We start from the raw sequence: 13523 nt of genomic DNA, 5'->3' as shown, positions 1-13523 counted from the left end.
TGCCAAATCCCACATTTATAATGCACATAAGGTGGACCTAAATTACTCTCTATGAAATGCTCATTGCCAAATCCCACATTTATAATGCACATAAGGTGGACCTAAATTACTCTCTACGAAATGCTCATTGCCAAATCCCACATTTATAATGCACATAAGGTGGACCTAAATTACTCTCTACGAAATGCTCATTGCCAAATCCCACATTTATAATGCACATAAGGTGGACCTAAATTACTCTCTACGAAATGCTCATTGACAAATCCCACATTTATAATGCACATAAGGTGGACCTAAATTACTCTCTATGAAATGCTCACTGTTATATCCCACATTCATAATGCACATAAGGTGGACCTTAAAATCTCTATGAAATGCTCATTGCCAAATCCCACATTCATAATGCACAAAAGGTGGACCTAAATTACTCTCTACGAAATGCTCATTGCCAAATCCCACATTTATAATGCACATAAGGTGGACCTAAATTACTCTCTACAAAATGCTCATTGCCAAATCCCACATTTATAATGCACATAAGGTGGACCTAAATTGCTCTCTATGAAATGCTCATTGCCAAATCCCATTCATAATGCACAAAAGGTGGACCTAAATTACTCTCTACGAAATGCTCATTGCCAAATCCCACATTTATAATGCACATAAGGTGGACCTAAATTACTCTACAAAATGCTCATTGCCAAATCCCACATTCATAATGCACAAAAGGTGGACCTAAATTACTCTCTACAAAATGCTCATTGCCAAATCCCACATTTATAATGCACAAAAGGTGGACCTAAATTATTCTCTACGAAATGCTCATTGCCAAATCCCCCATTTATAATGCACATAAGGTGGACCTAAATTACTCTCTACGAAATGCTCATTGCTAAATCCCACATTTATAATGCACATAAGGTGGACCTAAATTACTCTCTACGAAATGCTCATTGCCAAATCCCACATTTATAATGCACATAAGGTGGACCTAAATTACTCTCTATGAAATGCTCACTGTTATATCCCACATTCATAATGCACATAAGGTGGACCTTAAAATCTCTATGAAATGCTCATTGCCAAATCCCACATTCAAAATACACATAAGGTGGACCTAAAAATTTCTATGAAATGCTCACTGCCAAATCCCACATTTATAATGCACATAAGGTGGACCTAAATTACTCTCTACAAAATGCTCATTGCAAAATTCCAAATTCATAATGCAAATATGGTCGACCTAAATTACTCTCTATGAAATGCTCATTGCCAAATCCCCCATTCATAACACAAATAAGGTGGACCTATATTACTCTCTACGAAATGCCCACTGCCATTTCATTTTAACTGTGGATCAAGAAATGTTTTTTTCTTGACTGGTGATCTTTCAAGCCAGGATTTACTACTACTACTGCTACTCCTCTTCCTCAACATGATGAAAAATTAATCAGAAAGCATCCAAATTCTTGACCACATGCCCACACTCAGGACATACCCTGGAGCAATGGAGGTCTAGGAAGAAAGGAAGCTATGGGGTTATACAACATACAAACAATGAATTGAAGTGAAATTAGTAAGGGGTTATTTAAATATTAAACAACTGTCTCTCAAAGGGACTGATGCTCTATTAGTTAAAATGAATTTACTGGAACTAGGGTAAGTCCATTTCTTCGGTACTTTTATTTTTTCAACTGTTGAGTACTGAAACAGCTTATGATACATTGAAAAGTTCCAATATGCCAATTTGATGACAAAAATATTTTCTTAGTTGTTCAAGAATGATGTTCACAAGATACCTCTAAGTGCATTACAACATTATTTGTCATGTCATTTAACCCTGAACCTGATAACAAGGATAGAAGATTGTGTAATTAATTGTCTTGATAACGTCAAGACATACCCACATGCTAAGTTTGATTAAATTTAAAATAAAAAATGTTTGGAAGAAAAAATGAAGTATTGAACTGGCATTTTTCAAATTATTCTTCAAATATTTTCACATAATGGGTTGATAAAAATCCATTCATACATTGTGTTATCATACTCAAAAGCTATCTGAAAGCTGGAGTCAAAGACTTTGACCTTAAACTGTTTGATTATCAACTTCTTTATTGGAATGAAACTCAATACAAGTCACGACATTTGACTTGACCACAATGACAGTTAGTTCTAGTTTCCAAACTCCTTCACAAAAGTGCAGATGTTTGTCGGCCAGATCTAGTCTGTTTTCGTTCAGAGCCAATGAAGTGTTTTAGTGCAAATACCCTGTTACTATTTCCATTTTTGCAACAGAGAAGCAATCAGATTTTAAACATGCCCATAATAGCACCATATTGGTCAGAAGAGCAACATTTGCATTCAAAACCAGTTAAATTGCTCTCCAGTGTTGTTGATATCTGTCTAGAAAAATTAGTCACATAAAGACTTTCTCAATGGCCCTCAAGACAGCCATAAAGAAGTTTGGATCAAGAACAAAAGGTTTTCTTTTTTTTAAATTGTGCTTGTGTAGCAATTTCGAAACAGGAGCTGCAATGAGTCTGCTCATATTTTGGAAGGTCAAAATGATTTTCATTTAGGACCAATTACATATGGTAAAAAGTATTTAAGTGAAAACCTTATCTTAATATGACCATATCTTCATAAGCAGAATTGATTTTTAAAAAAAATAAAGATAACTGCTATGGTCATCATATTGCCAGCCTGACCGCCTGATTTTCATTTAACATTAACTAATACCATAACAAGTCTTTAAGTGAATACCTATATGCTATCTATACAGAAGAAAAAGCTACATCAAGATTTTAAAATATCTACAAAAGTTGTAGTGAAGGTCCAGGTTGGGTCTCTTTTCTTTACTGATGAAGATCATAAGAAATATTTTTGGGGGAAAATTCATTCTATGTGTTCTTATACAACCATGGTTTATTATTATTATAATTATTATTAGTATTATTACTGTATTTGCTTGGGCCCTTAGGTAAGAATTTGAATCCTCATACTTTATTGCAATTGTTTCCCTTATATTGTTGCTAGCCAGTGTCTGACCTGTGTAAAATGTATATGACCCCTATAATACATACTATCTGAACTAAGGATTCTACATTTACTTTGTAATCTGGATTTTATTTCATTAATCCTTCTTTGAGATTAACATTGGACTGATATATTAAATTTACTGACATGGTGAGAATTTCAAAGTTTTGGGATAGGATTTCAGCTGCACAGTTGGTACTTTAACGCTTGTACCCTGTAATGACAGATGAAGAACTGAGGTATTTATGGAATTCCAAAAAGGGTGCTAGACTATGGGGTTTGCAGCTGTGATTTTCTTATCATAATGTGAATCTGACCTGCACTTATAATTTTTTTCCACAATATTTCTCCCATGATGAGGAATGGGGCTTGTCATCAGACAAAAGCTTTCTTAAATAGAAATGTACCATATTTACTCACTTATAAGTCAAGTCAAACTGCAAACAACAAAGAACCTGATTTGCTGTAGTATAATGCACCTGAAGATCACGGTCTATGTTGTTTGTTCTACTGATTAATCCTAATAAACTGTACAGACCCAGATATACCAACACATTATGTAACAGCAGATCGGGTCTATGCAGTTTGCAGTCGGACTCATCTTATGAGTGAGTATATATGGTACCTCATTTTTGTAAAAGAGGGGTACGTACTTATCAGCATGGATGTATGGGCTCATCATTGTGGAACTGGCATGTCTGTTAAATTGCTTATAAAATGATTTGATATAGTACACAGCTGATGCAGGCAATCAGGTCTTGTGTAAAAAAGAATTCTTACCCCCCTCCATTGCAGGTTCAAGGATGCAGAACAGTGATGCACATTCATGCACTTTTAAAATGGAGACAACCTTTTTGCCCTGTAATGTGTCCCATAATTATCTTCAGTCTGTGTAGGTCTTGGACTTTTTCAAAAGTGTAGTCATATCAAGAATCTAACTCTGTATTTTAAAGATTGTACCTTACTTAACATTTTGTTGCTGTCCTGTATGCTTTTTTTTTTTTGGGGGGGGGGGGTACCTAAACTTACCTGACACTATGTAGCTAGGATTGTGCTGATATGCTCTTAAACCCTAATGATAAATAAAAGAGCTTCCAAAATTGTCTGAATCTGACATTCTACAATCTCCATATTTTATTTTCAGCTACTTTTGTGTTCTGCAGCAAATGTATGTCTTATTGTATTATGCCACAAACATGAACACCATCTTAGTTTAAAGTTTCAATTCATTAAAACAACTATTAATGTCTATTGAACACCTGCTTTGTTTGAAACACTCCATGCATAACTGTGGCTCGACTAGAAGATTTTATTTGAAATAATAAGGAGTCTTTTGAGTTGTTACCTATTCCATCAGCTTCTGCCCTATAATAAACATTATGAATTTTTAAACTTCAAAGGAATATGACAAAGTCCATAGAGAACTGGACACAGAAACTTATGCAAAGCTGAGTAAATGCCAAAGCCCAATGTCAGAGAAAAGAGAAATTCTTGGTCAGGCAAGTACATGTTTTGTTAAAGAGCTTGTCTCAGGCAAGTTAGTGTTAAAAATGCAAAAAAGCAAACATTTCCAACTCATTCACGGCTGGCATGCAAAATATCACTTAGATAAATCAGTTCCTTTCACAACTCCATTACTGAAGTAAATGAGACAAGGTTTAAATGAAGCTACCAATAAGCCTATGAATTGCCACCATAGCTCCACAGAACATATCCCAACTAACCAGCATCACACACTGACTGAAACTGTGGTGTATAGGCCATTTACTGGCCCTAGACCATCTGTAAAATAAACAAGACACCCTAATCTGCAGACACATTATGATATGGCAGATGAGGGTCTTTGTTTGCAGTTTGACTCGACTTATAGGGGAGTATATATGGTAGTAGTGTCTAATTTTAATTAAGTTTTAATGGCGCTGTTAGACCTCTCACTCTGTAAATCATCAGCAAAAAGCCTAAACATCAACCACAGCATCAGCAATGACCTGAGATGCTGATGTGAAACCTGACAGTGCAAGGCAGCACAAGCATCGTTTGTTGATTCATGGTAATTATAATCTTCCTGTCCTATAAAAACATTCATATAATGGATTTTACTATCAGTGGATTCTAGAACTTAAAAAGTAAAAGTTCATAATTTGAATAAAGTCGTTTAGTTTAAATCCAGCTGACACAACAAATTTGAGGACCAGTAAAATTTATATCAAGTTTATCTCAACATAATTTACAATTGTTTTCATAACTATTCAGTTATAAATGTCATGTGATACAGCAGTTTAACACTGCTGCAAGTCACAGTTAATAATCTGCTTCCCTCCTTTATCACCTGTGCAGATTTCCTCATTTCACACGAATATTCACTAACCTGTTTAACCAATCACTGCTAATGCAAGTATATTTCTTGCCATTGTGACCCAAGATGACCTTTCATGCTGTCTGAATGAGCCAATCCAAGTTTTTCTTTCAAACACTGTCGCTTATTGATCAATAAAACTGGCATTTTCATTGATGTGTAGGAGATTGTTACATTGTGTTGTTTTGTTACACTGTATTGTTGATGGTGTATTTATATATTTTTTTTATACATGCTCATGAAAAACAAGGAAATCAATGCAAAGGTGGCCACAAGTGATAAAGGAGTGCAGTCAATTATCACCCATGGCTTGTGACAATGCTTGTTTGGGTGCTTTTCTTCTTCTTACATTAGCGATTATGAGTGAGGCAGACTGGCACAGAATGAGACCAATTCAATTCAGTGCTGAAAATAAGTGCATGCAGTGCTTCAATATATGTTTGTGCAGAAACATTCATACATAAAGAGGACTACCAAAACACAACCCTGCAATAAGCTTTTATTTCACAAATGATTCACTGTTTATAACACAGAGGGAAACTGCATTTTCTTACAGTTTCTTCTGTATGCATGAAATACTTGTTTATATATGTATGTATGCATGAATGAATGTATGTATAGGGTTTAATGGCATGCTAGCACAATCCTAGCTATATAGTGCATGAAAAAAGTTACAAAACTTTTAAACAATAAACTTGGAAGAAGAAAAAAAAATACAGCCCTACAAGATAAAGATAAAAGTAAAAAATGTTAGCATTCTTTGAATAATATATAAAACATTTTGTTCAGATTTATGTTTTCTGACTTTTATTAAATATTATGGACTGATAATTGTGTGTGTGTGTGTGTAGCATAACAAAGTTATATACAGAATGGGATTTTTGTTTTAGTGGGGGACTTAAGAGAAAACACTTATAACAAAATAATTATTTTTAATTTTTAATTTTATTATTAAGTCACCCAGTTATATAAATAGATGAAGAGCACATCTGAGAGTGGGGCTATTAATAAACTGAGGTATAGATGAAGTTGTGCTTACCTTGCTACAGACTTAATGAAGTCCAAGGAAATGAGACATTTGTATTTGGGAGTCTCTATCTGGTCATCTCCTGCCACCTGAGCCAACATATGAAGACTCACAAGGGAGGTAATCTAAAATTGAGACAAGGAAATGAGACAGTTGTATTTGGGAGTCTCTATTTGGTCATCTCCTGCCACCTGAGCCAACATATGAAGACTCACAAGGGAGGTAATCTAAAATTGAGACAAGGAAATGAGACATTTGTATTTGGGAGTTTATATTTGGTCACGTTCTGCAACCTGAGCGAACACATGGAAGCTCACAAGGGAGGTAAACTACAAACAAGACAGAGAAATAAGACATTTGGGTAAAGGTAAAATTACTTCAATATATTAATGAAGAATAAAAATATTTAATTTACAGAGATGACTGTGATTGACGACATTAACTGTGAAGCTCTTATTACAAACATTAACACAAAGTTCCTCTCTAACTATCAAACAGACAAGTTTTCCTTATTAAGGCTACTTTCCTGAATACAGTGTAGGTACTCTACATTGCTTAACAGTTCACAGGCAGGCCTATGTGTATCGAGTCGACCAGGTAACAGGTGTTCTATTTATAGCAAACTGCACTTTGTAACTATGCTCTATGAGGTAAAGGGTTAAGCAATGTAGTGCATGTTACATTTAACAGCAATTTGAACCATTTTACATTTTTGGTACACATCAATTATGTATGAAAAAATTTAAGAGTAAAATCTGATCATTATAGCTGTGCAATTATTTTTCAAGGAAGAATTTTTTATGTGCTTAAAAATCTTGAGAGAACTTGTTTACCGTAAAGTCAGTTAAGCCATGTGACCAACCGTTGCTGCCATTTCTCATACTCGAAATTTACAAGTTTTTTGTCCACATCTACATCACTAAGTCATCTGAATTTGATAATTTATAAAAACTAATTGCTGCCTACATCAATATCAGAGCCTTTACCTACGTTACTGAAGCTTTCATAGTTGCGATTCTAATCATGAAAACTTCGCAAGTACTGAATGAAATCTGCGACCTCCATTTTTAAGAGTGGAGAATACGACCCAGTTACTTTAAATGGCAGATTTCGACCAGAGCATAAATAGTGACCACGTGATCTGAGGTAATGGTCATTCACAGAAATGAATGTAGTATCTAATGGGGGTTTTCCTTGAAGGTGGCGCTATGAAAACTCGCTTAAAATGGCTAATGTTTACAGCAGGCATCAAAAGACGCCTCCATGTGAATGTAGTAGAGGTGTCAAAAGGCGTTTCCATGCGAATGGAGTAGAGGCATCCAAAGGTGTTTGTATGAGGTAAAGGGTTAAAAAAAGACACTGTTAATCATTGCTCTTTACCTTCTATACCTTCTTCTCCAGCACTTTCACTTTAGAGTTACTTCATGGATTTTATCTAATGGGGGAGGGCCCTCCCACTTGTCACAAAAATAAGGGGAAGTAGAACATAAAGGAGGGAGGAGAAAATGGTCATAGTTACCTATCACTTCAATATTTATCTATCTCTCTTCTAGCTACACTCTATTGGAGTTCTAATGAAATCAAAATCTTTAAAGGCTGTTGCCTCTGTCGATTTTTCTGAGCCTAATCTGTTCCTCACCAGAACATAAGGAGTCATGGTCACAAGGAAGCTTGATTTGTACAGGACATATATTATTATGCATTAGTGCTAAAAGATAATTCACCTGCATGAAGATATTGGCTGTAGGTGCAACTTTTCCCTCCACAACTGAATAGAAGATTGCCATCAGTCGATCTAGTGGAAAAGGTTTTGGCCCCAGCATGTGGTTGCTTGCCTGCAGAGCAATTGAAGCACAACTAAATGACCTTTTTCCAAAGATTATTTCTATTTAGAAACATATTAATTTGAATTTTAAAAGAAAACAAAAAGCCCCAAATAAACAGTGTAAATCACCATCTATATCCATTTTTCTATAGAAGACAAACAAGGTCCATTTTTGTTGTTAATTAAATTATTATATTATTGAAAATGGAAGACAAATTTAAAACTTATGACCACATACTAGCTCATCCATCTCCTATAATCTGTTTTTTCTAAATAAAGCAATTATATTTCAAGCATGACTTGGTGAGTAATAAATACACTCATAAATGAAGAAATGATATACAAAACATGCATTCTGGAGATAGGAGATCAGAGATTTAATAGTATGTGAAGATGATAAACTGAATAAAATTTGAAACATGAAAAGAAATGCAAAATTTCTCATTTTGAACACAGCTATAGAGTAAGAGTGATTTCCCTTTCTTCATGAAATAAATACCTGTTAACAATCTTGCTCAAAAGAAAACTTAAAACACTTACCCTTTCATGTTTTTTTTTCTGCAATGATTTCTTACTTTTCTTCCCTGAGTGCTGCAAGAAAAACAATGAGCAAATTTAGTGAATATTTGTTCCCCACCTACCATGGTGAGGGTAGAATAGTTCACAACAATGAAATCTGACTGTGACTTATTGACAGCATGGTCAAGTGACTGGGCAGACATGAAAAGCAGTGGTCTTAAATGGCCCTATCTCTGCCATTATGGAAATAATTTATTGTGACTTAAGTAATATATGTTTGATTTATATGGGACTGATAAATCACTTAAACATAATTATACTTTGCATGTGTAATAAAATACATGAAATGTTGTCCTGTATAAGGGCTATTCCAGTAAAACATACCTGTGACCCAGGGAAGGCACTTTTAATGTGGGGTACTCACCCATAGATACAATTTAGATTTTTCATCTCATTTTAATATAAACTCTTTGGCATCAAAGTATCCTGGCATATAATTTTAAAAATACTGCCTTCCCTGGGTACCATGTATGTTTACATGGAACAGCCATAAGCAAAACTGAAAACAATATTGATCCATGTTAAACCTACATTTAACTTATGAGTCACAAATCAATCATTTATTAATGACCAACAGTTACTGCACACTACAGTCTCAGGCACAAAGTTTATTGCAAAATACAATCAAGTTTCATCAAAGTGCTAATATGATTTCTCCAAAATTCAAAATTTCCCACCAAGCTTATAAATTTCAATACGCAATATCAGCAACAGCAAAACAAACCACAACAATTTTTTTTTGTTTTATTAAAAATATTGTAAGATTTGAAAACAAGAACATTGAAACAAGAACTGTGAAACAAAACTTCCAGTTTTGATGGCTCTTACACATCAAAGATAGAATAAATGTGTGTGTGTTATTGCAAAATGGGGACATCTGTATATACAACCACATACTGCTGACACACATTGTAAACAAGGACTTTTGCACCATCCAACAGTAAATTAAGTTTTTCATTTAAAACAGTATTATTTATCACCCATTATTTTAAAAAAAGTATGTGTATACATATTCTGGATAGTAAAAAGTTATTTGAGATCAAAAATACATTTTAAATGGCAACAATGCAGAGCCCGAAATATTTCTGGAGCAAATGCTGTAATATTTTAGATCTGGCCATTCTTCCATTTGCAGAATTTAAACCAAGGTCAGTCTGCATCAACAGAATTATGTTAAATGAACATGTTCCCTTTGGTGGTTTTCTGTTTGCTCTTTCTGCTTGGCAGCATCATGCTGTATATACGTATATCCTAGAGTTCACAACTGAATTTGGGACAGCCTAAATTACCAAATGAAGTAGAATGGTCATAACAGATTTAGCCTGACATGTATTTTGAAAGAAATACTGTATGTATTACTTCTGGAATAAATTATCTTTACGTTTATCAACTTTTCATTTTAATTCAGGTAAAAATATTATACTGAGCAAGCTGTTTCAAGTGTGCTGATTCAAAGATGTGTTGGAGTCATTTCACAAAATTGTCATTTGAATGGAAATGTATGAGATCTTTACAAGGTCAGAAATTACAAGTAGCCATTTACATTCTATCAAACTGATGACTTTTATTTATACAATGACAATTTCCAGTCAGGGGAGTGGCTTTTTAAAAGACTAAATTCACTGAATTTAGTGGAAATTCACTTTTATCATGTGTATAAGCATAGAAAATGAATGTCTTACATGTTACATACAAGTGAAATGCCTAATTCAGCTATAAGCCACATGCAAGTGACTGTTCCTGGTGGCCTAAGTGGTTAAAGCATCCACTTCAGATGCAGGAGCTTGTGGGTTCGAACCCCAGCCGAGTAATACCAAAGACTTACAAAAAATGACACTAGCAGCTATCTCGCTTGGCGCTCAGCATTATGAGGTTAGTGTTAGGACTGGTTGACCTGGTGTCAGGATAATGTGACTGGGTGGGACATCATGCTACATGGCTGTGGCATGATGCCCCAGTGCTAGACATCAATATAAACTGCCATGATGCAGACATCGTAGCGATATGACTGACATTTTTTTAAAGATACGTTAAAAATATAAATCACACACACACATCCAATACTATTGATCATCATAGTTGCTGCAAATTTCCTGGCATATGTTGAATTTTCCAGTACACTTTCTTTTCCACTCACAATTCTTTGAACTATTCAAGATGAAGGTATGAAACTTTGTAAAACTATTTATCATCAGTAGAAGGTGTGTCACCCTGTAGGTCCTGTCTTCAAAGTCAAAGGGTTTTGGTTACATTTTCCTTATCCCTCTAACTTGAGAGATGTTTAACATAAATGGATGAAACTTGATTTCATTGTATATTGTCACTAGATGTGTTACATTCTATCTTAGGGTCTTGTCCTGAAGACAAGGTCATGGGTAAATAACTTTCAGGTTTCATTAGATTCTGCTTTGTATCATCAAATCTGTTTGAGGCACATGGATGAACGATGGTACACTTATGCGTCTCTTCTTGAAGGCATCTTGTGCATCACAGTCAAAATCTCTCTTTAAGGTCAAAGTCACTTAGAAGTAATTTTAACAAAATATGCCCCTTTCTTCACTTTTTCTTTAATGCCCTTGCCCTCATGGGTAAATAAAACTACACATACAATATAGGCCACTTGTATGTATTATAAATAAAGGATTTATTAGTAACTATTCACTTATAAGTGACATAGAGATGAAGGATTAGAATTTCATAAGCAAATTAGGTATCTGACTTTTATAAGTGAAATAAAGCAAAGTCTCAGAGGGAGCATTTCAAAAGCAGATTTTACATCTGCTATTGCTGACTTGGTGAAAAAAGATTACCTAACAGAAATTGTCTCAATAATTGTAAGGAAATTGTTAGAGAATGTGAAGGAAGATCTGAGAAAGGAGATAGTTGTAGAAAGTGAAAGGGTAGTAAAGGAGAGGTTAATGGAAAGTTGATGGATAGGGTGGATTCACTGGAATTTGAAAACCACCAATTGCGAGAAAAATTCAAGAGGCAAAGAAAGAAAATGAAAAATGATCAAATGAGGAGTGACAAGAAAGATTCAAACAGGAGATCGAAGCAAGCAAGTGCTGCTTCAAACCAAATCGAACAATATTCAAGGAAGCTGGACATAAAAGTTTTAGGGCTGGAGGAGGAGGAAAATGAAAGTCTGAGAGAAAGAATTCTGAAATTGGTGTGGGAAGTTACAAAGATTAATTTGGACAACAGGGACATAGCGGCTGTGCATATGATGCCAGGCTGACAGGGACAACCACGGCTAGTGATTGTAAATTTTGGAGTCTGGATTGTAAACTTCCAATTATCAAGAAGTGGAAGGATTTTATACAGTACAAAGGAATAAGACTGGTATAGGATGTGACCAGGATTAATACTGAACTTATCAATAAATTATCCAGGCATCTGGAAATTGACAGTGCATGGTACTTTAATGGATCTGTGTATGGTAAAACCAAATCAGGAAAAAGGATAAAATTTGACATATATGATGAAATTGATGAGAAAATTAGATTATAAATGTAATATGCAACTCTATGAACTTATGAAATCGACCAAATAGGTATGTGAACTTTCGTTTTGATACTCCTTTCTCGACTCTAATTTGTTTTTAATATTTTTTTTATAAAATACTTCTTGCCCTCACCAGTTTTGTCCTTAATAGATTTGTTTAATAACTCTTCAATTGTCATATCTCTCCCTAATCAATTCACTCACTAGTTCATAAGTCATCTTTCACTCATATACACATTCATTTACTCAGTCACTTACTCACCTTTTTCAACACTACTCTTCCACGTGCAATTTTCAGTCTCCCATTCTTGCTCATTCATTTATTCACCCACCACTTCCATGTATACACTCATTCACACTTTCTTTTTCTTCCCTTTTACCCATTCTTTCACTCATTAATTTGTAATTTATACTCTTATTAATCTGTGCCTATTGGTTTACAAAACTGTCTTAGCTCTGGTTTGTCAGAGGTGCATGAGAGTTATCGCAAATGGAGTTGCTTCACTTGTTGTCTATCGTGTACTGTATCAATGTCAAACGCAGCCAAATCTACAGCATGTACTGTAACACCATGGATGATTTTATTATGGATGTTTGTATTCTGTATGAGTGTGAGTGTGAAAATCAGGCATTTGATAAACTCAAGGTGATAATTACTTCATACATTCCTGTACAAGAATATGTATATGTAAAATTTCTGCAGCGATTCAAGACCTGAAAAATGAACTGGAATTAATTTTTCCCTGGCAAAATACCAATAAAGACTTAGAGATGTATACCTGGAGGCAAAAATCTCCCTTGAAACAAAGTAGATTAGATTACTTTCTTGTATCGGATGACATTCATATGAATACAGTTGATGCGTGTATCTTACCAGGGTATAAGACTGATCATTCAGCTATTGTTTTGAGTGTGACATTTTCAACACGTCCAAGGGGAAAAGGATATTGGAAATTTAATACCCAACTGTTGAGGAACATTGAGTATACTGATTTAGTCAAAAAGTGTATAACTGACACTGTAAATGAATATCATGTAGGGGGAAATAAAGATGACTCTCGCAATGTTTCTCCCCTGTAATGATCAAATGTTCTTTCAAATTTTGAAAATGAAAATAAAATCTGAAAATAAATGTTATTCTAATAGGAAAACAAAAGAGAAATAGGAAAAATTAAAGAAATTTGAGCAGGAAATAA

The 13523-nt window shown here is 34.5% G+C and overlaps 1 protein-coding gene across 1 annotated transcript in view; it reads right to left on the bottom strand.

Annotated features, from left to right (window-relative positions):
* Positions 1 to 13523, bottom strand: part of LOC149787873 (origin recognition complex subunit 5-like) — a 79090-nt gene that overhangs the window by 13242 nt on the left and 52325 nt on the right. The window contains exons 11-13 of the mRNA XM_089974109.1: positions 8785 to 8835; positions 8144 to 8254; positions 6432 to 6544 (exon numbers count right to left, since the gene is read on the bottom strand). Of these exons, the coding sequence (XP_089830235.1) occupies positions 6432 to 6544; positions 8144 to 8254; positions 8785 to 8835 (275 nt within the window). The remainder of the gene's footprint in view (positions 1 to 6431; positions 6545 to 8143; positions 8255 to 8784; positions 8836 to 13523) is intronic.

This window comes from Sinohyriopsis cumingii, chromosome 11 (assembly GCF_028554795.1).
Source record: "Sinohyriopsis cumingii isolate HCF-2022 chromosome 11, ASM2855479v2, whole genome shotgun sequence".
In the NCBI taxonomy this organism is placed as follows: Eukaryota; Metazoa; Mollusca; class Bivalvia; order Unionida; family Unionidae; genus Sinohyriopsis; species Sinohyriopsis cumingii.
This window is presented reverse-complemented; position numbering and strand designations above follow the sequence as displayed.